This window comes from Nycticebus coucang, chromosome 11, assembly GCF_027406575.1.
Source record: "Nycticebus coucang isolate mNycCou1 chromosome 11, mNycCou1.pri, whole genome shotgun sequence".
Classification (NCBI taxonomy): domain Eukaryota; kingdom Metazoa; phylum Chordata; class Mammalia; order Primates; family Lorisidae; genus Nycticebus; species Nycticebus coucang.
Window position 1 is genome coordinate 84,624,535 of NC_069790.1, and position 25,742 is coordinate 84,650,276.

The 25,742-nt window shown below is 35.1% G+C and overlaps 1 protein-coding gene across 2 annotated transcripts in view; it reads right to left on the bottom strand.

The window, feature by feature from the left end:
• Positions 1-7,827: 7,827 nt before the first annotated feature.
• TMEM168 (transmembrane protein 168) overlaps positions 7,828-25,742 on the bottom strand; it is a 29,484-nt gene continuing 11,569 nt past the window's right edge. Inside the window, exons 2-5 of one of the 2 annotated variants that reach the window (XM_053553522.1) lie at positions 19,859-20,131; positions 17,576-17,718; positions 15,177-15,451; positions 7,828-9,827 (exon numbers count right to left, since the gene is read on the bottom strand). In XM_053553522.1, the coding sequence (XP_053409497.1) occupies positions 9,280-9,827; positions 15,177-15,451; positions 17,576-17,694 (942 nt within the window). In that variant the 5' untranslated portion in view covers positions 17,695-17,718; positions 19,859-20,131 and the 3' untranslated portion in view covers positions 7,828-9,279. The remainder of the gene's footprint in view (positions 9,828-15,176; positions 15,452-17,575; positions 17,719-19,858; positions 20,132-25,742) is intronic. The other variant, XM_053553521.1, reaches the window with a different exon arrangement.

Sequence of the window (25,742 nt, forward strand, 5' to 3'; positions counted from 1 at the left end):
CCCCACTGGGAAGGGGGTGTGTGGGTGCCTGCCCCATGCCTCAAATTCTAGGGAGAAGGGCTTTAACTGGGTCCCTCAGAGAGGCTGGCACATGGCCCTGCATCTGGCAGGGCCCAGGGATTGGTGTTGACTCTTGCCTAAGAAATCTAAAGGACCAGAGGACTGGCCAGGTGCTGAGAAAGGAGCTGATGGGTGGATCTTCATAGGTGCCCAGACCTGCCAGGGCAAATGCTGTGGACGGGTTTCCCATGGGCATGAACAGAGTGCCAGTATATGGCCGCAGTAGGTCCTGCCATGAGGGCCACCAGGGGCAGTAAGGAGACCTCAGCAGAGAGACCTCAGCATAGAGAAACCAGACTATCACATGAATTCTTAAAAGCCATGGAAAGTGTAAGGTAAATAAGCAAATGCCTACAGGTGGGAAGTCCCCTTAAACAGGAGTATCAGTGCAGGATGTCGCTGGAAACTTCAGCTGGATGCAGAGGGCCGGAACTGGGTCACTAAGGAGCTAGTCACGTTCAAATTCTTCTGCCCTCCTTACCGTACCTCTTCCACTCTGCTGTTACTCTTCTCTCATCCCTGGAAGGGTCAAACAGTAAGGAGGAAGCCGACACAGGAGGAGGGGGAGAGAAAGCCCCAGTCTTCCCTGTTCCCTGAATAGAGGAGGTGGGAGTGGCCATAATTTGACGAGGATGGAATCTTTGCTTATCACATGGAAATAGTCATTCTCATGTACTAACCTGAAACTGTATATCAGGACTTCAAAATGTGTCCGGAAAAAAAAAAAAATCATGAAAAAGTTTGAATTTTCATCCAGTCTGCACAAAAGAACTAGAATAATTTAAATGAACAGTGGGAAATAGTGACTTTATAAGTACACTTCGTAAGTCCTGATTTTTCGCTGAACCAGTCACACTACTCCACAAAGCTTCTACAAACACCTCCGGATTTCCTCTCCTGCTCTTGCAACTCCCTTACTCTTCCTCTCCTCCTCATCTCTCAGTCCCTATTGCTCTCATCTGGTTTTTGTCCTGCTGACTCAGAGCTGACTTCCTTCACTCCGCCTGACTCCTAAGTGATTTTCATTTTAACGGTTTGCTTGTTTTTCATTTATTCTCTCCCAGAGGCTGAGTCTTGGCTTTTTGCCCCATTTTTATTCTGCACACCTGGTCAGCTAAGCTCCTGGGACACCATATCCCAATGTCAGACCCGTCTCACTGTCCAGGAGTAGGGGAAGGGTATAATCACCTAGCTTCCTTCCATCCTGAAACAACCTGGTGGATTTCATGGTTCGGTGGCTGAGCTTTCCCTTTCATCTGTGACTAGTTCCAGGTCAGCCAGGACCCTCTCCCCATAGCCCATCCTAGACCTTGGCTGCACCCACAATTTCAGCAGTCACTTCTAAACTTTAGTATGGACACTTGATTGTGCAGTACAGTGCCAGAACCTCATCTCTTGACTGCTCCTCAGGACTGAACAGTGACCTCTAAGATAGGTGTTTCAGCCTGTATCTATCTGAGCTGACATCTGAGCTCTGGTCTGGTGCAAACAAAGGCTCTTATTGAGAAGTTTCAGCGTAGAACTGGGGTGAGGGTCTGTAAGATGGAAGAAGAAGCCAGTCTAGGGACAAGGAAAGACTTTAATTGAGGGGAAAAGGAAAATGTGACCAGGAGTCAGCTATGCTCCCATGCAGTTGCAAAGGCTTCTTTTAGGCTCATCAGTATAGACGGAATGGCACAGTGAGCTTGAGTACTGCCTGGGGTCTGCTCTAGTGCGGATCAGGATTATGCACCTATATGGGTAGGGTTCCCAGAATCTGTGTCCTTAAAGCACTCCAGGAGCATGGGGAGGTGGGTTGCTGGTATCTGTGCTGTTTTTCTAAAATGGCTACACTTTTGTCAAGGTTATGAGAATTCCTTTCCCACACTTATTCTTAAAGGCATTGAGACTGCCTCCCAGAAATAATACACCAGGAAACTTGGGACCCTGATTCAGAAATTATAGATGTCTTAGGGATCACATTCACAGGGACAGCAGGCCACAAAGCTTTTACCATCTGAAGTCTGGTACAAGATGCTTAAAAGATGTTCCTGCCTAAAAAAAAAAAAAAGTTTCCCACGCCTCCTGGCAGGGCTCGGATCTGGTGGTTTTGCTGGGAAAGGGCTGGCCAGCAACTCCATCTGAGGGGCGGGAAGGGACATAGTTCCTTTCATTGTGGAGTTTAGGTCATTTATCATAACATGACTTTGAAATGACCCAGGCCTGTGGATAGTTTTTAAAAGATTCTGGGGTGTGAGTGGTGGATGGTCCCTTCACTGTGGAATTCTATCATTTGTGATGGATCAAAATTAGCATTTGAGATTGTTACTGAATAGCAGAGATGGAAGAGCCCTGTGTGATAACTAGCACAGCTGCTGAACGCCTGGTCTTCCTGAACTGACATGCCTTACTTTGAGGACAGGTTCTGTGGGGAACACACCTACTGCCTCACAGATGTTGGCTGTGCTGCTTCCCTTCCAACTCTGCTAAACATCACTGCCTAAGGTGGTCAAAGAAAAGAAAAATCACCAAACAAGATGGCGCATGGTTTGCAAGGGAGCTGCTTATTTTACTCCTGGACTTTATAGCTCCTGATCTATTTTGCGCCTCCTAGGTAAGTTCATTATTCTAGGTTTGGGTAAGGCTCAGAATGGCAAGTTCCTGCCTCTGTGCTAAAGTGAAGTGAGACTTGGTAATGCTGCATAGCTTTGTGGACCAACCCTAGCCCTCTAGACCCAGCTCCTCACCAGACCTAAGGCCTACCTTGATCTTCCCCTCTCCAACATGTTGTCATGGGGACTAGTGAAACACAGTCAGTTCAGTCGAGCTATTATGTCTATTAATCGCTACCTATGCTTCTGCTCTACTCGAGCTCTCTCCTGGATGCAAATTTGTGATTCATATATACTATGGGAACACCCATTTCATGCCAGCTCTCGCCACTGGCACTATTAACCCTGCCAAGCCCTGCTTCACTTGTGACTAATGTGTTTTGAGACCAGCATGTTTTTATCCCGTGTGGAACTGTTTTTAAACATCACATGAAATTTTCAAAGATTTATAAACAGCTGTAAATAATGAGAGCAAGGGAGAGAGAGGGAGAGAAAGAGGGAGGGAGCAAAGGAGAGAGGGAGAGAGAGGGGGAGAGTGATCGGGACGAGGAACCGCTAGGGATTTGGGGAACTCCCAAACCCCATAGCCAGGCCTGATATGACAACACAAGGAATTTATCTTCTGTGGTGAAAGCTACAGGAGTACAGAAAGTTCCAGGTTATGAATGAGACAGGTTCTATAGGTTTGCTCTTAAGTTGAATTTGTATTAAAGTTGGAACAGGTGCACTGACGTATCACCTGTAATAGCCTCTGCTCATAAGTACAAATCATACATTAGTTGGATGTTTGTAACTCGGAGTTAACTGTAAAAGCCTCTGTTTGTAAGTGCGAGTTGTAGTAAACCAGGTGTTTGTAACTCGGGGACTGACTATATACAGATAGTTCTAACAAAAATATGGAGGTTGTATCAGAGCAAAATGAGACTTGAGACAGGAAGGAAAAAGAGGCTATAACAGCACCTAGTGGGGAAAATAAAGGCAAAGGCAGTTAAGTAGGAACTAGAATCAGTAGGACTTAAGAGACTAGTGGGTTGTGGGTGAGGAGAAAGAGGGGAAGTCCAGGATGGAGCCCTTATTTTGGTTTTAGTAATGAAGTGGCAGTACCATTCACATGGGTATGAATAGAGGGGATTAAGCCATTTGGAGGGTAAGATGAGGCTCTGTTTGAACTTTTGAGTTTAAGGAGCTGTGACATGAGATGTTCTGTACAGGACTAATACATGTGCCTGGAATGCCAGAGATGTATACATTGAAGACAGATATTTGAGGGTAATGCATGGAATGAACTATAGTTGAAATCTCAGATGAACGAGGTTCCTGAAAACAGGGGACAGAGTGAGCAGAGGACGATGGGAAAACCCAAAATACAGCCAGAAAAGAAGGGCTGGCAAAACTTATCAAGGAGTGCTCAGAGAAGTAGAAAAACCAAGAATAGTTATTTACAGTAGCCAGAAATGGAGAAAACAGAGAAAAGTAGTAAGACTGTAGAGATCAAGTAAGATAGCATTTCTGCTTGATCTTATGGAAATCATTGGTGATTTGGGAAGTACACTGTCAGCGGAGTGCTCTGTGCAGCTCATATTGCCATGGCTACAAGATACAACGGAAGCTGGAAAATTGGAAACTAAGTGTAGAATACTCTTTCAAGTGACCTGACTATAGGCAAAAAAATACGATGTAGGCTTAGGATGGATTTCTTTACACCAAAAAGCCTTGGAAAGGTTCATGCTGTATTCTGAGGGAAAACAGTGCCAGCAGGGACATTGAAGATGCAAAATTTATATGATTAGAAAGTAGTAGTTAAGAGTTTAAAATCAGAGCTGAATTTGAGACCCAGTCTCTTAGCAATGGCTGTCATTTTGGAAAAGTTACTTAAGTTCATTGTCTTTTTTCACCCACATAAATATCTATCTACCATAAAGGTAGCTGGGAGGATTCAATGAAATCATGTGTATAGACATGCTTACCACAGTGCCTAGAACATAGTAAACATTCGATAGGTGATAACCATTGGCATTTTTATTGTTCTTGATAGATCGTTTTATGTGGAAAGGAATCCAAAGTTAGGTGTTACAGAGAAAGAGGAACACCTCTTCTGATTAAGTAGGTGAGAGATAGGAAAGAAAGGGTAATCAATACACACAGATGTGAATTACAAATTAAAATCCCCACCCCGTATTTTCCTTACCAATACCTAGTTGTATAGAACAATAAATCATGTTTGTAAAGAATTCTGAAGAACATACAATGCAGTTATCAATGGCATCCACTGGAAATTTCATATATACACAAAGTGATTTGTTTAGTGAAAAATTCATTGTGCCATTTGCATTCAAAGTCACAAGACAAATGATTTCTTTTTTAAAAACATTCTTATAGAATGCCCTTATCATCCAAAATTATGTCCCAAAATTCATCAGTGTTTTGGGGTGAGGAGGATAAGCCAACTGATCCCTGCAAGATTAAAACTGCTATGAAGATTAAAAATCAATGAAAATTTTGCTCATCGATACATTGGTATGTTTTAATATAAAAACATTTTAGAACTTAGAAAAACTATTTTTACTTACTGAGTAAAAACACCACTTGTCTAGGAAGATATGCAATGTTCCTCGTTTATTCCTAGCATAATGATTAAACTCTGATCTAGAATAAATCAATGTCTTTTTGGTTGCACCAAATAACAACAGTTTAATAAAACTGCTCAATTCTTCTGATTATTTTAAGTTCAAACTTATAAAATATTGTGAGGCCATCCATCACACAAGATGACTAATCAATTTGATTTAATTAATCAAAACAATTTTTATGTATTGTATGTTTAAAAAAAAAAAAAAGAACCCATTACTTAGAGCCCAGATATCAATTCTGAATCAGCTTTGGTCTAAGCAACAATAATAATGAATGATTATTTCCTAAGAAACATAAATGTAAGTCCCTTTATCAACAGAATGGCTGCTTGAAACAATTACTGCTTAAATTTTCATTTTTTTATATTTTATTTCCAGGTACTATAACTGGTTACTAGGGAAGATACTCTTAAAAATGAGATAGTTTCCCTAGCTTGTCCTTAACCTACTTATAATGTACAGACCTATTTTTCTGAATTTAGAACTGTTATTACTTATATGTGCAGTCAAATTCCTTCATCAGGCAGACTTTTAATAATTTCCATAAATCTCCAATATGTCCAGATATAATAATGAAGACATGAATGAATGATTCAATCTTAATCATATTGGAGTCACGATGGAAATGAACTCAACCAACAAAAGGCCATTTTGGGCAATATCAGCTATTTTTTTTTATTCAAACAAGCTTTGAAACAATTTTTCTTTCCCTAACCGTAACACTTATTATTTAACTACAAATGTAGACTTTGTTTTCCTTTCACTGATTCTGTGATAGTCTTTACTAAACTACTTGCTTAGTAAGTAGAGGACCTTGAAATAATATTCATTTAAGTAAAATTATAAAGAAAATACAGCAACATATAACCAAGTTATTCCTATTTCTCCTTACAATTTAAAATTAATTCAGTCAAAAATATTTATTAAATGCCTCTTATTATGGGCAAGGCACTCTTCTGAATGAAAAATACCAAGATGTGTATTCCTCTACCTAAAAAAGAAGGATGACAGTTGTTTCTAATAGAAGAGACATTCTAAAGTACTGACAGATCTAACTCCTTTGGGCATTACCTATCAAATAAATATATCTAATCACATTCTTAAAATTAAACCATTTTCTTCTGACATATGTAATATTAACTATATCATCTGTGGAAAGGTAAAGGAGAACACCAGTACCCCAAACAGCAAATGTATTTAGGCAAAACAAAACATACAGTTACAAACGGATTCTAATGAAGATTTTACTCAAAACAAAAATCTACCTAGTATATGTATTAAATATAAATGTATCAATGAATTTTTAATGATGTAATTTTTTAAAGCATGAACTTAAGAAAATACTGGTCATAAAAGGATCTTTTATTCAGAATTTTGAATTTATTAAGTGCAAGACAGAATTCCATGGAAAGATAAATCCAAGTTTCCTAGGGAGGAAGAGTTTAGAGCAGAGAAAACCAAAACAAAATTTTTTAAAGAAATAGCATAACTGAAAAATCATAGGGGAGAGAAAGAATGTGCATCCTTAATTTACCATACAACAGTCTACACTTCATGAAATTGTTTTTAGGGGATAGGAATTATGTGGTATCAGCAAAGTATCATAGAAAAAAACACATTTGAAGTCAAATTATGTTGAAAAATATCACCATGTTGTCTCTCTCTTTCTTTTTAGAATTGATAAAGTTTTGCTCTAAAATAATCCCTTTCCTTCCAACTGACTCCTTCCAACATATAATATATGAAATCAAAGCTGTAGGTAAATTGGTATCATTGTCAGGTCTATTTTTTAATCTTTAGGTAAAAGTAACCAATTATCTTAACCTTCCTCTAGTCCGGGGGTTCTCGACCTGTGGGTTGCAACCCCTTTGTAACAATGAAAATACATCGGGGCATTAGAAAGGTTGAGAACCACTGCTAGTCTAATAGTTCTTTTCCACATTGCTACATTAGTTAATGTTTCAGAAAAAGTAGCTTTAATTTAGGATACCATCCCAAAGAGAGTCAGTTATAGTTTTTGTTTGTGAAAATTCATTAAAGTGAACCTTCTATAACTTTTTGGTTAACCATACATGTTCAGTTTAAAGACCTTTTTGGTTGTAAAGGAATATACAGAAAAAAATTATGTTTGTGGTTGTAAAATTGTCTATTATTTAATGTAATTTTTAGTGCCATCTTAATACTAAACAATGTGGAGTATACTTTTGTATTTAGATTTCTCAGAGTAAAGAGATATGCTTTACTTAAAGCTAATTTGCTCATTAGTGGCTGAGAAATTTAAAAGGTAATTTTACTTAACAACTGTTTTTGGAAACTATAAGCTCCTAATTTTAACATTTGTCTTTTCTACCATGCTGTTTCTGAATAATAGAATAATGAAACACAAACCTGTTACATTTGGATGATGCAAACATAAATACTTAAAATATTGGAATTTTTCAGGTCAACCTGCCATCCAATAAACTCTTAAAATATGGGCATGCTTAATGACTACCACTTTTACTATACTGAACTAGTCAATAATTATTAGAACATTAAATGAAAAATTAATTTTTAACAAAATTTTATTCAAAGCATTAGAAAAATCATATTCAGAACATAGAAACAACCAGACCATAGAAATGCTGCATAGATAGTGGTATACAAGTTCCCTGACTCTACGTGACTCTTCCTAACAGGAAACTGCAACAGTCAAGTCACCTGGTAAAAAATGGTAATGGCATTATTTCCTCTCTCTGAGGCTAGAAAAATGACTTCAATACTGGAAAGTCAAACCATTTAAACAAAAAGATTAAATTACTCCCCAATTTAATCCTATTCCTCTCTTGTTATTTTTCAAAGATGAAAATTGAGAAGTGTAACAGTTATTAGAAGGGTGTAACAAATGAATTACCTTTGAAGAGATAACCCAACGAGCGCCTGCCTTTATCAGACAAAGCACTGAATTTAGGTTTTAAAAATTACAACCACACCATTATGCTTAACTAGAACTGCCAATATGAATACTTTTTTACATAATACATTACATGTACACAAGTAAATAAAATGACCTGTCTCCTGTTTTATGACTCTCAGTAGGAAAAAAATGTTATCACAAATGAGGATTTGAAAAATAATTTTCATGGCAGAGTATTAACTCTAGAGATCAAAGTATTTTCTGAAAACTTAAAACACACTGAGTCAGTCAATGAGAAATTGCTAAATTTCTTTTATAAACCTATTTTTTGAAGAGGAAGACAATTTGCTTGGAAGGAATTTATAGCTGGAAACATTGTTCATTAAGAAAATATTAAGTTGCCCTGAGAAAGACTTTTAAAATTATCGTTTAGAGGGCCCCCCACCAATGCATGAAGGAGTAACTTGTAAGCTCTAGCCTTTTATAATTATGTACATAAAGAATGGATCTAAAAAGGAATTGGGGCTTCTTTGCTACACTCGTCACAGGTCACAAGACATCTGAATGTGATGGAGTATAAGCAAATTTTGCATTCATTTTAGGCAGGCCTGTTTCTTTTCTAAGGATAAAGAGTTTATAGCTCTTCAAATGGTCTTGGATCAAACCTGTTCAAAATAGAATCTTCTGTGAGTTAATCTGTAGTTTTTTTAAAATAGTAAACAAATTTGTCTGGTCTACATTCTCTATAATCTATGCCTAGAAAATAAGGCATTAGTCATTCTTCATTGGCCACTGCAGAGCAGACAACTGTTTTCTTTCTAATCACAGGCATATGTAAATATTCCTGAAAGTGCATTGTTATTTTAACATCTCTTAAGCATTTAGAGAGTCTGTATTTATGACTCCTTACATACTTTTAGTATAAAATGTGGTTATTCCCAACCCCTTACATATACCATAATTACTTGAGAAAAGACAAAGTAAAAGCAGCTACAGAAGAGCAAGATATTTTCCACAAATAAAAATACAGCATACAAAAAATGGCAAGTTAGTGATAATTGGTAGTATGAACTCTTAATAATGTCTTACTTTGGGGTCCAAATTAAGATTTGACAAGTTTGAAGCCTTGTCCTGTGTCCAGCACAGTAGGAAGAAACCAACTCATCTTCAATCTTTTCAAGCACCTAAAACAGCTTTTGCAGATCCAAAAAAGGTTCAAACCACATAACCAATTTGCTAAATGCACTAGAGGGTAAGTGATACGAGGGAAGTGTAACATCCAGTGCTTGGCCACGTCGCTTCCCGTTGGCAGATGCAGAGTATAGTCGCTCCACCGTTTTGACACACCATATATTGCTTTCACTGTGCGTCCCTTTTCAGTCCAGCAGATGTTATTGCTAGAGTTGCAGTTATATTCTACCCAGTCTTTTGTAAAGTCACCCAGCTGTGGGGGGTCAGCTTCTTCAATATCCACTGTCTTTACCATCTCTGCTCCTTGTACTGCAATATACTGGTCATTAATTTTTCTCACTTCTTTCACCCAAGGGGTTGAATTCTCGCTGTCTAATACGATAATAAGCCGGGAACAGAAGGAACCATTCTTTTCTCTCCACCATTCTAAAAGTGTGTCAAGGCGTAGTATGTCTCCACCTGTGAACAAGAAAAAATTCAAGAGCAATAATTACTGAAGCCTCTCTTGTTTTAAGTGTATTCTCTTTAAATTCTTAGAATATGCACAAAAAAAAAGGCATTTAAAATATCCTTTTGAAGTATCTTTTCAGAAGATATTTTTTAAAACAGACTTTAAATATGAGGTTAAAAAATGCTTCTTACTTAAATGGATATGCTATGATAAATTAAGAAAATTGTCTTATATTTTTAATTTAGTGAAAAAAATTATACCTGAAAGCTAACATCTTACATCAAGGGTGGCAAACTATGGCTCAGGGGTCAAATCCTGCCTGCCACCTGTTTCTTTGTATGAACTTAAAGCTAAGAATTGACTTTATATTTTCACAGGGTTAAAAGAATATCAAAAGAATATTTTGTGATATGTGAAAATTACATGAAGTTTAAATATAATATAATTATTTCCATACATAACGTTTTATTGAAACACAACCACACTCATTCATTTCTATTCTGTCTATGGCTGCTTTCACTCTACAATGGCAGACTTGAATAGGTGCAACAGGGATCTTATGGCCCACAAAGCTAAAACAATCTATCTGGCCCTTTACGGAAAATTTTGCTGACCCCTGTCCTACACCCTTGATAAATCAATGTTTCCTTCACCTCCTCATATGTAGGTACCTACTAAACGAAAAGAAACACTCTTCATGTATGTGTAAGAATAAGATTAACAATGGAATTATATTTAAATCAGTTTTACACTTGAAGAACAGCAAAGAATTTTAAAAAATATACCCCAAAGGTCTAAACTTGGTAAATAAATTTCTGACCTGTAAACCTATCTTACAACTACCTAGTAGGTTTTACATATGGTTCATTGATAATTTTTTTTGCATTAATTTTGACTTCCAAATATGCTACATTAATATATTATTTATCTTGATTGTTGAAATTTTTGGTACTTCCTTAAGTTTTTATGTCTAAGGGAATTGGCACCTTCACCTCTCCCTAGTCCTGGCCTAGTATCAATGGTCCACTGACACAATCCTTCCAATTTTAGGAATCTATCCTAAGGAAAACATACAAATACATTCTTTTTTTTTTTTTTTTTTTTATTTTTGGCCGGGGCTGGGCTTGAACCCGCCACCTCCGGCATATGAGACCGGCGCCCTACCCGTTTCTTCCTACTGCTACCTAAGATAGAGTAAAACCTAAATAGGGAAAATGGAAATAAATCATGGAATAAAACCTTAGGAGGGAATTTAACAATATAATATTTACAAATAAATTTTTGGCTGGGTGTGGTGGCTCTCTGTAATCTCAGCAGTTGGTGAGGCCAAGAGTTCAAGACCGGCCTGAACAACATAGCAGGACTCTGACTCTACAAAAAAATTTAAAAATAAGCCCGGCAGGAGTGGTGGCACACACTTATAGTTCTAGCTACTGGGGAGGCTCAGGCAGGAGGACTGCTTAAGCCTAGGAGTTTGAGTGAACTATGATTGTACTACTGCACTACAGTCTGGATGACCTTGTCCCAAAGGAAAACAAAAGAAAAATTTTAATGATGAGAAAATGTCTATACTGAGAGAAAAAGCATGACATAAAACCTATGTACAAAAATTGTAGCAGTAACTATTGGATATCTGATTTTCAGTTGGTTTTTGAAATAATTTTCTGTATTTTCTAAAATTTTTACACTGGGCATATATTATTTTGCTATAATTTGCTAGCATAAGGTCCAACAACTTCACTTTGGAATGTACGTATCTACAAAGAGCAACTGTCCTCTTTGTTAAACCATCAAAATGTTTTCACTGAAGAGACAGAGAATCACTAGATTGATTCTATTAGTAACATGAACTCTGAAGCCATCTCATATTCTTTATGTGCAGTTAATTAATATTCTTTCATTCACTAGCCTACTATAATCTTAAACTCCTGAGAATGAACACCTTATTTCACAAACTACTCTGACACTCATGCATATCATCTCAGAGACTCTATTTCAATATGTGGTCTCCACGTATTACTAACATGTTGCTTTACTTATACCTCCAGGAAATACCGTTTTTTCAAAAATGGCCAAATGTTAATTTATCATTATTGCCAGATCTATTAAATTTTGATAGAGATCAGAGGATGATACAGATTATAAGAGCTATTATACAAATTCCATCTGCCACAAAACATCATTACCCAACATGCCATCCATAATTATTTCAATAAATATGCTTTAGCACATTCTACCCTCATTCTCTTATATAAACGCTCTTTAGATACCAACAAGACTTAAAGCAGCATTACAGCCTTTTAAACTATTTTTCTTCTCTTGTTTCATTCTGTCTTCTCCCATGAATAGGTTCTATGCTGAATTTGGCTTTTGGCCCAGATGCAAAGTGCTTACATTTATCTCACATAATAGCCATCTGATGCATTCCAAGTAATTGCGACTGCTTTTTAAAGGCTTTATCTGTGATAAACTGTTTTATAGATTATCTACATTTTTCTCATTTATTTCTGTCTCTCTTGTAATTACCATAATTGTTTTTTACCCTTAAGCAAAGAAGAAAACATACCAGGTTCCATATTATGAAACCCAATAAATATAAGAAGACTGACTACATAGTCTAAGAAGTTCTATGAGTAAAGGTATGGGACAGAGAACAAATGTACAGGGTGTCCCCAAAGCCATCATACAGAGGGAAAATGGGAAATTGTAGCTACATGTACTTTTATTTATAAAATACTCATTGCAAAATTTTACAAAATATTCTGTACACATTGGCCACCTCTTTGTAAAATTTTGCAATTAATATTTTATAAATAAAGGTAAATTAGCTACATTTCCCCCATTTTCCGTATATATGGTGGCTTTTGGGACACCCTATAGATTTTCTTTCTGGACCTGCTTTTAACTTGCTAACCCAAGTAAAACCCAGTCATGATATTTCCTATTTCAAAGGTTGATAGAAAGATGACTATTAACAAATTATGGTCAATTTCTTAGTAGCATACTTAAAAAATATAAAGCTATCATTCTAGATACATCTGCTGAATATTTACTCAATGTATAATGAGAAGTAGGTCTTCAAAAATCATTCCTCACTCTAGCTATGTCTAAAAAATACTAAAAATAAATTTTAAAATATTTAACAACAAAAATGCAACTACCTGAAAAATGTTTATATTAGGTAATAAGTCCTTCACATAAACACACACAAAAACCTTTCTCTTAAAATTACTTTCTTACAATACTTAAAAATAATGAGGGATATATGCATGTCCACTAAAAGTATCCTTTTTTTTTTTTTTTTTCCATTTGATCTTGGGAAAATTGTTATTATAAGCACTGCAGTAAGTTTCCATAACCAATCCTTGCTTTTAGGTCAAAAATTTTATTTCTGTAATGATTTTTGAATTGACTAGAACTTTTTTCTTGTGCTCTAAGAGTTAAGACTACACAGAATGCTATGCTTTCCGTGGAATTAAAGTAGCCATAAAGGTTAAAAAATTGTGTTCTATATTATGATTAAAAACTACAGGTCAAATAAAGTATGCTGGAGTAGTTTTAGTGTTGAGTACTAATATTTGTATATTCTAACTTTTTGATCCGTGCTAACAAAAATGTCTACTTTACCAGAAAATGCCATTTCTCTATGATTCTGGCTTTCACCGCTGGAGGCAACATGGGGGAAAAACACACACTTCAGGAGTCAGGCACAGCTGGGCTTAAATCGTGGTTCTGTCAATTAGTGGTATGATCAGAGATAAGTTATATAACCATTTTCAGCTTCTCTTTCATTCTTTCCAAAATGCAGACAATGGAAGCGATGGTATCTATCTCCAAGAATTGTACATGAAGATTATATCTAACATGTATAAAGTATCAAGCACAGTAGCTAAGGATTAAAATGTGCCTAGTAAATGTTAGTTCACCTTTACTCCTTCTAGACAGTCATTGAGTTATTTAATATTTACTTGTAGAAAAGAAGAATTTCAAAAAGTACTTTCCCTTATGATAAAACCCCAGTTATAAATCTGGCAGGAAAATGACAGATCATGCTGATTTCAAAACATCTCTGCTTTAACCTTGAGTTTGTTTCCTCTTGGAATTCTTGTTTTGGCAGCTCTGCTTCTATTTTTCTACATGAATTTTTGTTTAGCTTTTTCTTTGACCTTAATCTACATTCCTACTTATATTTTAAAGCTATTACTGTATGTGCTCTTGGTTTAAAACATCTAAAATCTTTTATGGAAAAAAATCAGGATATAGTTAAGAACTATTTCACTCTAAATTAAGGAAAATTACCTTTGTTTTTTCATAATTCATTCAATGAATTCTTCCACCTATTAGTTAACTTAAGGATCCCCTGCCATGTGCCGGGCTCTGTTACAGGTCCTACCCAAATAACAGTTTATAAAACAAAGCCCCATACTTATGGGGGTCCCTATTATAATTGGGAAGACTGTCAAATTTATATACAGTAGAACCTTTGTAAACTGACCATCCAAGGGACCGTAAGAAACTGATTAACATAAGGAACTAGTTCTACTGTACTGATGTAAATGTGGCGCACATCTGGTCTATGAAAATTAAGTCAACTTAAGGAGGTGGTCAATGTAGGGAGGTGTTCAACCATGGAGGTTCTACTGTATTACACAAAGAAATCTCATTTCTCTCTTGACATTAACTTTTGATAAAGCACTCTTTCCTCACATGTATATAAACCAAAATTATTTTTTTCCACAGCCTAAAAGCATCCAAAAAATGTAAAAAAAAAAAAAAACCCTACAGATTTTTATATTAAGAATAAAACAATGATCATTTAATATTAGTGCCTCATTTCACAGATGAGAAAACTGAAACTAATAGAAGTTAAGGAATTTGTCTAAAATAACACTATTATAGCAAATTAGGTCCAGAACCAAGGTCTCCTGACTAAAGCACTACTCCCATTATTATCACATTGCCTAGCTGTTGAAAATATTGTTAAGCTTCCTAACATAAATAAAACTACACATGTGAAGGACTACTGAAATCTGCATCCATAACATTTAAAGACAAAAATACTAGTCCAAGATGTTTTTCAGCTTGCTGAAAATACTTGAAAGGGAAAATAAGTCTCAAATCAAAAAGACTTTTTTCTTCTAACTATGTCTGTCAGACAAAATTCTCAAAACCTTATTAGAGATTACTAAAACTATGCTATCCAGGCATGCTAGAGAAAAGAAAAAAGAGTCATATGTATAGTTGGTAAACTGTGAAATAGAAAGTAGATTCTAGAAATGTAATGTCTCTGTGGGAACAACAGATTTCCATGAATATGTGTATCTTTACAATAGTGAAAGTGCCAAAGGTGAAATTACCTGATAGAGCCCACTCTCCTGTACCATGGGTGTGCCCACTGTAATACAAAACATATGTATCATGTCTGGGTCCATCCACAGTCCGGAGTTCAAGGAAAGTTTTCAGTTTGGAATGTAGAGTATCAAAAGACAGTCCACTTGTGGAGTAGTCACATCCATAGGTCTCAATCATGTGATAGGCAAAAAATCTTTGTATAGCGTTGAGCATGCCGGTAGACCTCAAATTTAACTCCTGTACATGTTCTGGTGGAAGCAATGTTGGCTGACCATCAGGACTGAAGTGGGAGAAAAAACAATTATTTTGGTGTTTAAGAAGTTTTCATTCTATGTCACATTCTCTTCTATCATTTACAATTTATTATCTAAGACTCACAATAGTTGTTGCTAGCCAAATGGCAGAATTTAAAAAAAAAAAAATCACCTTTTCTAAAATTCCTATACTGCTAAAAATTAAGCTTAGAAAATCAAGACCTGGTTTCTAAAAACTAAGTTTCCTACAATTAAAACAATAAACAAGCTAAAATCTGGCAGGATACCTCTAAATGTAGAGACTGTGCTATTCTTAACATATTTTCTTACTGAAGGACAGATATTGGACAAGATTTCTAAAAGCAGGATTATACTATTTAAAAAGTATCTAGGTGGGACTATAAGGAAAAAACATTTTATTCTTGAGCAAAAAATTTTAACATATAAAATACGAAAGTAATATTTTAACTATATATTTATGTATTGTAATAAAGAGTCTTTATAAAGTTGTATTTAAGTTTTACTAATCTGAAGCACATAAATGACAGAAGAAATTATTGACATTTAAAAATAATTATTAACATTACAGTCCATTGTCTTATACTATTCAACACTAACTGAAGACCTAAATCTCATCTAGGGACAAATATAAAATGGTAAAGTCTTATAACTAATAAAATACCATTAATATTTGGGGAGGAAAACATCACTCCCATCTAGAAAAGGTATTTCTATCAGGAATTTTGAAGACTTTACATTTCACTTCATGTGTCATCAATACTATTCTATTAACACTGTGATTTTCATCAAAATAAAAGTTTGCTCTGGGCGGCACCTGTGGCTCAAAGAAGTAGGGCGCCAGCCCCATATGCCAGAGGTGGGTTCAAACCCAGTCCCGGCCAAAAACTGCAAAAAATGAAATAAATAAACAAAATAAAATAATCTTGGCGATTAAAAAAAAAACGTTTATTCTATATTTATACCATTAACAGTTATAAAAAAGTAAATGAAAAAATAACACATAAAAAAACTATAATGGAGAAAAATCTAAGAATTACTTTTTCCACACTTTCTTTTTGTAGAATTGTCACCTATTTATGGGACCCTTCCAAATCTGTTTCACGTCTTGTGAGAATTTTCAACTTGTTTAATCGAGTTTTTAACATGGAGAAAAATATTTTCTACAAATACTGTATTTGGGGGTTTTATGGCAAATACCTGAAAACAGGTTAAAAACTTTTTGATTTTGAGGTTCCCCCCAGAAAGTATGCTGAAAACTTGGTCATCGCAATTCATTTATGGCAAAGAAGAATTGTTTCCTATTTTAAAGGTATTTAGGAACAAAATAAAAATGTAAATATTTATAGATACAGATGTCTCAGACATTGGGGTTAAAAATTATTTTGGATTTATATAGATGAGATCTGGCGCGTTCAGGGTGGTATGGCTGTACTGGATACAATTTGAAATACTTTCATGAAACTGGTTAACATTACCCATAATTGCATTGATGTACACAGCTATGATTTAATAAAAAATTTATTTTGGACTAAAACTTCAATCAAATAAGTATTTATTAAACTTCAGTGCCAATTTTTAGAATTCCTGGTATTTGTATGGCATTTTTCAGTGTGCAGAATGTTCATATTCACATTCCTGTTAGCTCTTCATTACATTCCTCAGATAAGTAGAATAGGTATTACCATATACATGTTAGATACAGAAAGATACTGAGGTTCAGAATTACAATTTGCCTAATGTAACACAGAATTAGAATTCTGGCCTCTCATGCCCAGTGGACGTTCCATTGTATTTCACTATGTTGTTTCAAAGGACATTTTCTTAAACCAGATACTCTCTTGTTAATTGAGCCTTTTACTCATATCTAAAATAAGACCTTTCCTTAGAAAATTTACTCATATACCCGATTTCTAGCTAAACTATAACGTAAACATATTTATAAAAAATACTTAAATTGAAGCCTGAAGATTATCCCTTGGATAGTTTTCTAAAAATTTGGAATAAGAAAATACAATAATCATATTTTAAAAATATAGTTTTGAAAGTTTATTTTATATCCATATTCATATAAATTTTAAGAAAATGTTATCAATCGAGTAATTATTATTAACTATACTACATTACTATACCTGCAGAAGTTGGTGGGAATCACAATAGCATATCCAACAGATGTTCCTCCTAAACAGTTACCCAATTCATGGAAGAGCCCATGAGCCATGGATTCCAAAGGCAAAACAATTAGAAACATGCTCAAGAAGATTCCATTTGTTGGCTAAAAGAAATTCAAAACATGTATGTGTGACTGCACTTACATATATGTGCAAATATATTGATATACATGCCTACTGATTCACATTTTTTACCTCTACATTCAAAAAGGATAAAAAGGACAAATTATGATCTAAAAATAATTTTAAGTTAAAACAGGTAAGTACACAACAGATGAGCTAAAACCATGAACCCTAAATTTATCTCTAAGCTTCTTGGAAGTTGTGGCAAAACATAGCACCTCACATTTCTTAAAATTTGTCAAAACACCACATCCAAACTAAAAAATAAAATATATTCTATATCATATCACTCCTTGATATGATATAGAATAAGCCAGAAAACAAATCTCTGATTAAAATCTATAAGGTCTATGTCATTTTTCAAATAAAATATTTACTATGGAACTTTAGAAAGGGCTTATTTTTGTCTGTGAAAAAATTCCATAAATTAGAATAAAATCTTAAGGAACAGTAATAGCCTAAAGGTATCAAAATGAATTTCATTCTTATAATACCGTTTATTTTTAAAAACACTGAATTCTCTATGTATCTAAATTCAAATTGTTAACAAAATAAAAAAAAAAAAATTAAGGACATTTAAGCATCCTAAAAGCAGAATGGAAAGTGGACAGATGACAGAAGAAATGAAGAAAGGAGGCAGCGATCAGGTATTAATTGCAAGAAAAAAGCAGAAAAAATTAAAGGACCCATTTAAATGAAAGAAAATGGATGATGACAGTCACCTGGTCCTGTACTGTATCTTTTAGAATACTGACACTATTTCAGTGTTTCTGCATTGCTACTGCGCATATTATATGCCTATGTGAATGAATACACATTCTTAACACTGAACAGGTAGTTCATCTGATTAAAATTTAATAAAAGTAGAAAATTGACTCCTATAATGGAAAAATGAATATAATGCCCTATATTCATAATCCTATTTTATCAATTATATAACTAAGCATATACTCACTTTAGAAACACTGAAAAATACAAATAAGTAAAAAAGATATGTGACTAAAAATTATTCCAACTATCATCATCCATACACACTACTTATAGCTGATTCCCTACTATTGTATTTACATTGCTTATAAATTTTGCCATTATTAACAAAACTAGAATAAATATCAAGTACTCTAATTATTAATGAGGGTAAGTACCTTTGATCATTCGAGTCTTATGAAAGATCACTTCATCTTTGGTGAGTGTCAAATACTTTTTGCCCACTTTTCTACAGGGCCAGTCTTTGTCTCATTGATTTATAGGTTTGTCAACATTCTTTTGTTGGTTGTAGTGCAAACCCCTTTTCTCTTCTGTGATTCCCTTAATGCTGCTTTTAGCTTAACAGTTAAGTTCTTAATTGTAATGTAGTCATTTTACATTATGTTAAAGAAATCTTCCTCTACTCAAGGAAGTGAAGATCTTTTTGTTTTACCCTTCACATTCAGGTCTTTAATCCTAATGTAATTGATTGTTTATGATAATGGCCCAATTTCATTATTTTTATTCTGTAGGAACATCCCAAGCACCAATTACTGAAAACATCTACCATTTCACTTATTCTACAGTGCCACGTTTGTCATAGATCAAGTATTCATGGATCTATTTTTGGACTCTCTTCTGTTTTATAGCTTTTGGGTTGATTACCTTTTCACATACTTCCTTTGATCTTTGTTTACTCCCTTTCTTTCTGGGACTCTAATCAAACACAGATGAGATCTCACTCCATCCTCTTTGAGTCTTATCTTTTTCTTGTACTGAATATTTGCTGTAATTTTTCCTCTTCTGTGTTCTCTCCTGCATAACTTCTGAGTGCTTCTTTCAGTTTATCAATGCTCACTATCTTTGTCTAATCTACTTTTAAGTTTGCACACTGATATAACTTCTGATTATTTTATTTATTTTGATCCTAAAATTTCTATTCAAATATAACTTATCACTTTTTATAGTTTCTAGCTTCCTACCATTATGTCCTGATCCTTGCTTACTTTTGTTTTTTCAACTTAGTAAGCAAGGAGGTTTGCTCTGTTTGATAATTCCAGTATCTCAACACTTTTTCAGCTGTTGGTTCTGCTGCTTCTTGCTCTTGGTGCCATGTGTGTATATGCACGTACCTGTTACACTTAGGATACTTACCTACATATGTAAAACAATTATTGTGATCCATTTTAAGTACAGGAAAGTATCTTCTCCAAGAGGGGATTTCTACTCCTTCCAGAAAGGTGGGGGGTGTTGCCAGTCTACGTATCTTAATCCAGGTTGGACCACTAATAGGACACACGGCCAGGCAGCATGTAAGTTCATGAGAGGACCTTTCCACCATTTCCTTCAGTGTGTCAGCTTAAAATGGGAGGTAATTTACCAGAGATTTCACTTCTGGAGACCCTGGGCTTTGATTTTTTGCTCCTCCTGAGGAGATCAGAAGTGTACTTCAGCTTTGAAAACGAGTTCCTCTATATTAATAAATGTCTTCAGGGCACACAGAGTTGAGTCTTCCTATCCCAGATAGTACAGTATATTTTTCCATTCAAGTCTTCTTGGATAACCTTCAACATTCAGAAGTTTTATTTTATAGTATTCCTTTCTTTTCTTTCCCTTCCCTTTTTTGGGCAGTTTCTTAAAAGTTGATCTCCCATTCTTTTATAATCAACTCTGTTAATGCTTTTTAACCTACCATCCTACTTTTAGGTCACCAACAATCTTCATCTTGACATATCAAGAGGTCAACTCTGAGATCTAATCTTCTACTTCTCTGTAGCTTGATACAGTTAATTAGTCCTCTAATTTATATTTTTATAGATGGGGATCTCGCTCTGTTGCGCAGGCTGGAGTGCAATGGCTAAAGCATAGCTCGCTGCAACCTCAAAGTCCTGGGTTTAAGCAATCCTCCAGCCACAGCCTCAGTGTGCATCACCACGCCCAGCTAATCTGTAAATTTTTTGTAGAGATGGAGTCTTGCCATATTGCCCAGGCTGGCCTTGAACTCCTAACCTAAAGCAAGCCTCTCATTTTGGCCCCTAGAAGTGCTGTGATTACAGGCCTGAGCCACTTGAACAGTTTGAAAATTGGGTTAGTTCTCTTAACATTGAGTTCTGAGATATTTTTATATATTCTATATATACAAGTAAATCCTTTATCAGCTATGACTTGCAAATATTTTCTCCCAATGTACAGCTTGTCTTCTCATTTATTTTGAAGAGTACTTTTAATTTTGGTATAATCCAATTTATTCATTTTTTTATAAATTATCTTTAGATGTTATATGTAAGAATCACTGCCTGACCTCATTCAAAAACAATCTCTTGCCTAAAACCTCTATGAATAACTTTGGGGTTTTTTTTGTTAGTTTTAGTGAGTTTAATGTTTTCAGAATGAGTATCATTCCAAGTCATTTACATTAAAAAACTGAAATTTTACCATTAACTTCTGTTGGTCTTTTGTTCATAATCCCATTTCATCTTTAAAATGCAACACTACAGCTGTTGTTCCCTGCAATTTGTATTATGTTCATTGAACGTCCTATTTTCTCTCTTCTTTTATACTCTTTTTCCTTAAATAACTGGACACCATCACATTTGGTGCTAGTTTTATTGCTCAGCAATAGGCTTTTTTAAAATAAAAAAAATTGGTAATTGATAATTCACAGGATAAAAGGGAGGAGACTGTGTAGATACCCAAGGAAACATATCTCATGGCACTCTTATATAGAGATTCTCTCTGAAATCTTTCACATGAGTTTTTTTATGTCTTTCCTCGCCAATCACAGTCATTTATAGACTTCTTGGGGGTTTGATACAGCTTTCTGCAGAAGCCCTTTTGATCTAAACCAAAAAAACTCCACAACTATAATTAATTTCTTTATAGGGGAAGTGATAGTAGTCACTGTGTATGACAGATGTCTTAAGATTAGTCTCAGAGCCAAGAAAGGGATGGAATCTACAGATGACACACAGTTTCATTTCTAGCAAGATGGTAGGAACAGTCACAGTGCCTTACTTGGCACAGGGAGCAGGGAGTTTTCAAATCTGCTGCCAAAACTAGAAGTGCTCATCTTCTGTAGTTTCATTTCTCTTTCTAAAGTTTTGAGCTATTCTAGATCAGAAGGAAGATTTTCTTTTAAAAGATTAAGAGAGCCTCTTTTAATTTCATGTTTTATCGCTTCTGTCAGAATAGTATGAAACAGATTTTCCCCCCTCTTAAAGAACCAATAATACTGTCTGAATATTTTCTTCATGATAAGGAACATGGTGTTTATTCTTCCCTTTAACTGATTCCCCAACTTTTTTTTTTTTTTTTTTTTGTGGTTTTTGGCCGGGGCTGGGTTTGAACCCGCCACCTCCGGCATATGGGACCGGCACCCTACTCACTGAGCCACAGGCGCCGCCCGATTCCCCAACTTTTAAAAACATTAAAACATTTTAAAAATTACTATAGATATCAACTTTTTCCACTTTAATAGTAACAAAATCTACCTGTTATTAACTATGCTCTGCATGCTACCCACCTATCATTCTTATTTTTTATGTATTAATTTGTTTAATCTTCATGATACTATAGATGTTACCAATCTGTTTCCATTTTATAAATGAGAAATATGCTTGAGAGAGAGATTAGGAAACTTACTCAACATAGCTGGTATGAATCCAGGCAGTCTGCCTTTATAAGCTTTAATCTTACTTAACTACCTTACTTAGTTTCATGTACTTTTAAAGTTGAAAAATTAACACAGCGATTATTTAATCTTTTTATTTTGCCACAGGGAAAAGTAAGATTCAGTAGATCGCCTGACTTTGATTCCCAGACCAGTGTTGTTTCACCTTTATTAGGACTACACTCTTTAAAAATTATTTTTATGTTTTTGAGACTACTCAGCCAGAAAATAGATTTCTAATGTACCTACTACTTAGGGCATTAGCAACTGTGTACCAAGATCTCCTAAATAGTTATAGTCATGAAATGAAATGATTTCAGTTATTTTGTTCATAATGACCTCATTTTGATTTAAAAATGCTTTGCTGCAGGGACGGAGGGAGGGGGGTGAGGCCTTGGTGTGTGTCACACTTTTTGGGGGCAAGACATGATTGCAAGAGGGACTTTACCTAACAATTGCAATCAGTGTAACTTGGCTTATTGTACCCTCAATGAATCCCCAACAATAAAATAAATAAATAAATAAATAATTAAAAAAAATGCTTTGCTGCAAATTAAAGCTACCATTTATTGTGCTAGACATTTTTTTTTTTTACTTTTAACATATAGAAGAAGCTCATAACCTAAATATTATCCCAGGAAACCAAGACTCAAAAGGTCAACTAACTTGTTCATAAAAACACAAATAATAAATGGCTGAGCTAGGTTTGAACTAAAGTCTAAAGCTTAGGTACTTTCCACTATATCCTATTGTCTCTACATAAATATGTCACTTGACATTAAAACCATAAAACTATAAAGTGTTTTCACCCTATTCAATAAATGGTGCTGGGAAAATTGGATAGCCACATGTAGAAGATTGAAACATAATCTGTACCTCTTACCACTCAGAAAAATGAATTCACTATAGATAACAGACTTAACCTTAAGACATGAAACTATAAGAATTCTAGAAGAAAATGTTGAAAAATTCTTCTAGATATCAGTATAGGCAAAGAATTTACGATGAAGACCCCAAAAGCAATCACAACAACAACAAAAATTAACAAATGGGACCTGATTTTGTTAAAAAGCTTCTGCACAGTCAAGGAAACAATAGAGTGAATAGACAACCCAGAGAATGGGAGAAAACATTTACGCAGTATATGCCTGATAAAGGGCTGATAACTAGAATACATAAAGAACTCAAATCACCAAGAAAAAACCAAGCAACCCCATAAAAATGTTGAGCAAACGACATTAACAGAAGCTTTTCAAAAGAAGATAAACTAATGGTCGATAAACATATGAAAAAATGCTCAAAATCTGTAATCAGTAGGGAAATGCAATCAAAACCACAATGAGATATCACCTAACTCCAGTGAGAATGGCTTTAATCAAAAAGATCCAAAACAACAGATGTTTACATGGATGAGACAAAGGAACACTTATACACTGCTAGTGGGACTGCAAACTAGTAGAATCTCTGTGGAAAACTATATGGATATACCACAAAGAACTAAAAGTAGACCTTGATCCAGCAATCCCACCATTGGGTATTTACCGAAAGGAAAAAAAGTCCTTTCTATCAAACAGACACCTGCACTCACATGTTTACTGCAGCACAGTTCACAACTGCAAAGATGTGGAATCAATCCAGGGGCCCACCAATACATTAATGAATTAATAAAATGTGGTATATGTATACCATAGAGTACTACTTAATCATAAAAAAAAAAAAAAAGATAAACTAACACCTTTGTAACAACCTGGATGGAACTGGAGACCATTCTTCTCAAAGAAAGTAACACAAGAATGGAAAAACAAATACCACATTTACTCAGTATTAAATTGGAACTAATCTGTCATCACTCATTCACATACGGAGGTGAAACACAATGGAAATCAAGCAGGTGGGAAAGGAAGGAAGGAATGGGAAAATCCACACCTAACGGGTACAATGCACACTATCTTGGCGATGGGCGCAGTTGCAACTTTGACTCCAACTGCACAAAAGTAACCCATGTAACCAAAATGTTTGTTTGTACCCTGATGATATTCTGAATCTTAAGAAAAATAAAGTGGCTTGCATAATGTTTTTAAATTTGCTGAACTAAGCTAAGTTTTGAAAGCTGCCTATAGTTTCTTATCAATAAATCTAGGTTTCTCACAATGAACAGCACAGTATCTTCATTTTTATATTATTTTGTAACATACATTCATTTATTGTTTCTTGGGTTTCATTTTCTTTAGTTTCCATCTGGTTTACTTAAGGAACTCATACAAAACTATTTGCTTCTAAACAAGCAAATAAGAATTATATGCTTTTAATATAAATGGCAGATTTTTAATTTTTTCTTTAATTTTTTTGAGATAGTTTTACTTTGTTGCCCTCAGTAGAGTGTGTAACATCATAGCTCACAGCAACCTCAAACTTCTGGGGTTCAAGTGATCCTGTTGCCTCAGCCTCCCAAATAGCTAGAACTACATGACACCCAGCTGTTTTTAGATACACGGGCTCCCTCATGCTCAGACTGGTCTCGAACTTGTGAGTTCAAACCATCTGCCTGCCTCAGCCTCCCAGAGTGCTAGGATTAACATAAAAAAATCCATTGCTCTTGGCCCAAATGCCACATTTTTTAAATGAAATTCTTACACTGGTATCTGTATGTTACATAGATTTTGTTCCTGTCACCTGAAAAATTTTAGGATATAAAGTGCTAAATATTTGACCATAACTTGATGTTAAGGATCTTTTCATGTGCTTACTTGCCATCTGTATGTCTTCTTTTATAAAGTTATCTGTTCAGATCTTTTGAATATTTTTATTTATTTTGGTTTCTTTCAGAAACAGGGTCTTACTCTATTGCCCAGGCTAGAGTGCAGTGGCATCATCCTGCTCACTGCAGACTCAAGCTCTTGGGCTTAAGCAATCCTTCCACCTCAGCCTCCCAAGTAGCTGGGACTACAGCTGCACACCACCTGGCTAATTTTTTTTTGAAATGAGGTCTGGCTATGTTTCCTAGGCTGGTTTCAAACTCCTGGTCTCAAGTGCTCCTTCCTGTTTCAGCATCCCGAAGTGCTGGGATTACAGGTGTGAGTCACTGCTCCTGGCTACAAATGTTTGTATGTAGTAGCAGCTTTATTCATAATTACCAAAAAACTATAAATAATTTCAATGTCCCTCAATTGAGTAATAAACATACAGTGCAATATTGCTCATCAATAAAAAGGAATAAATTACTGATACACTCAGCAACATTGATGAATTTCAAATGATTTATGCTAAGTAAAAGTCATCAGACTCAAAAGACTACAAATTATTTGATTTCATGTATATGACATTCTGGAAAAAGAAAACATCTAGGGACAGAAAACAAATTTGGGATTG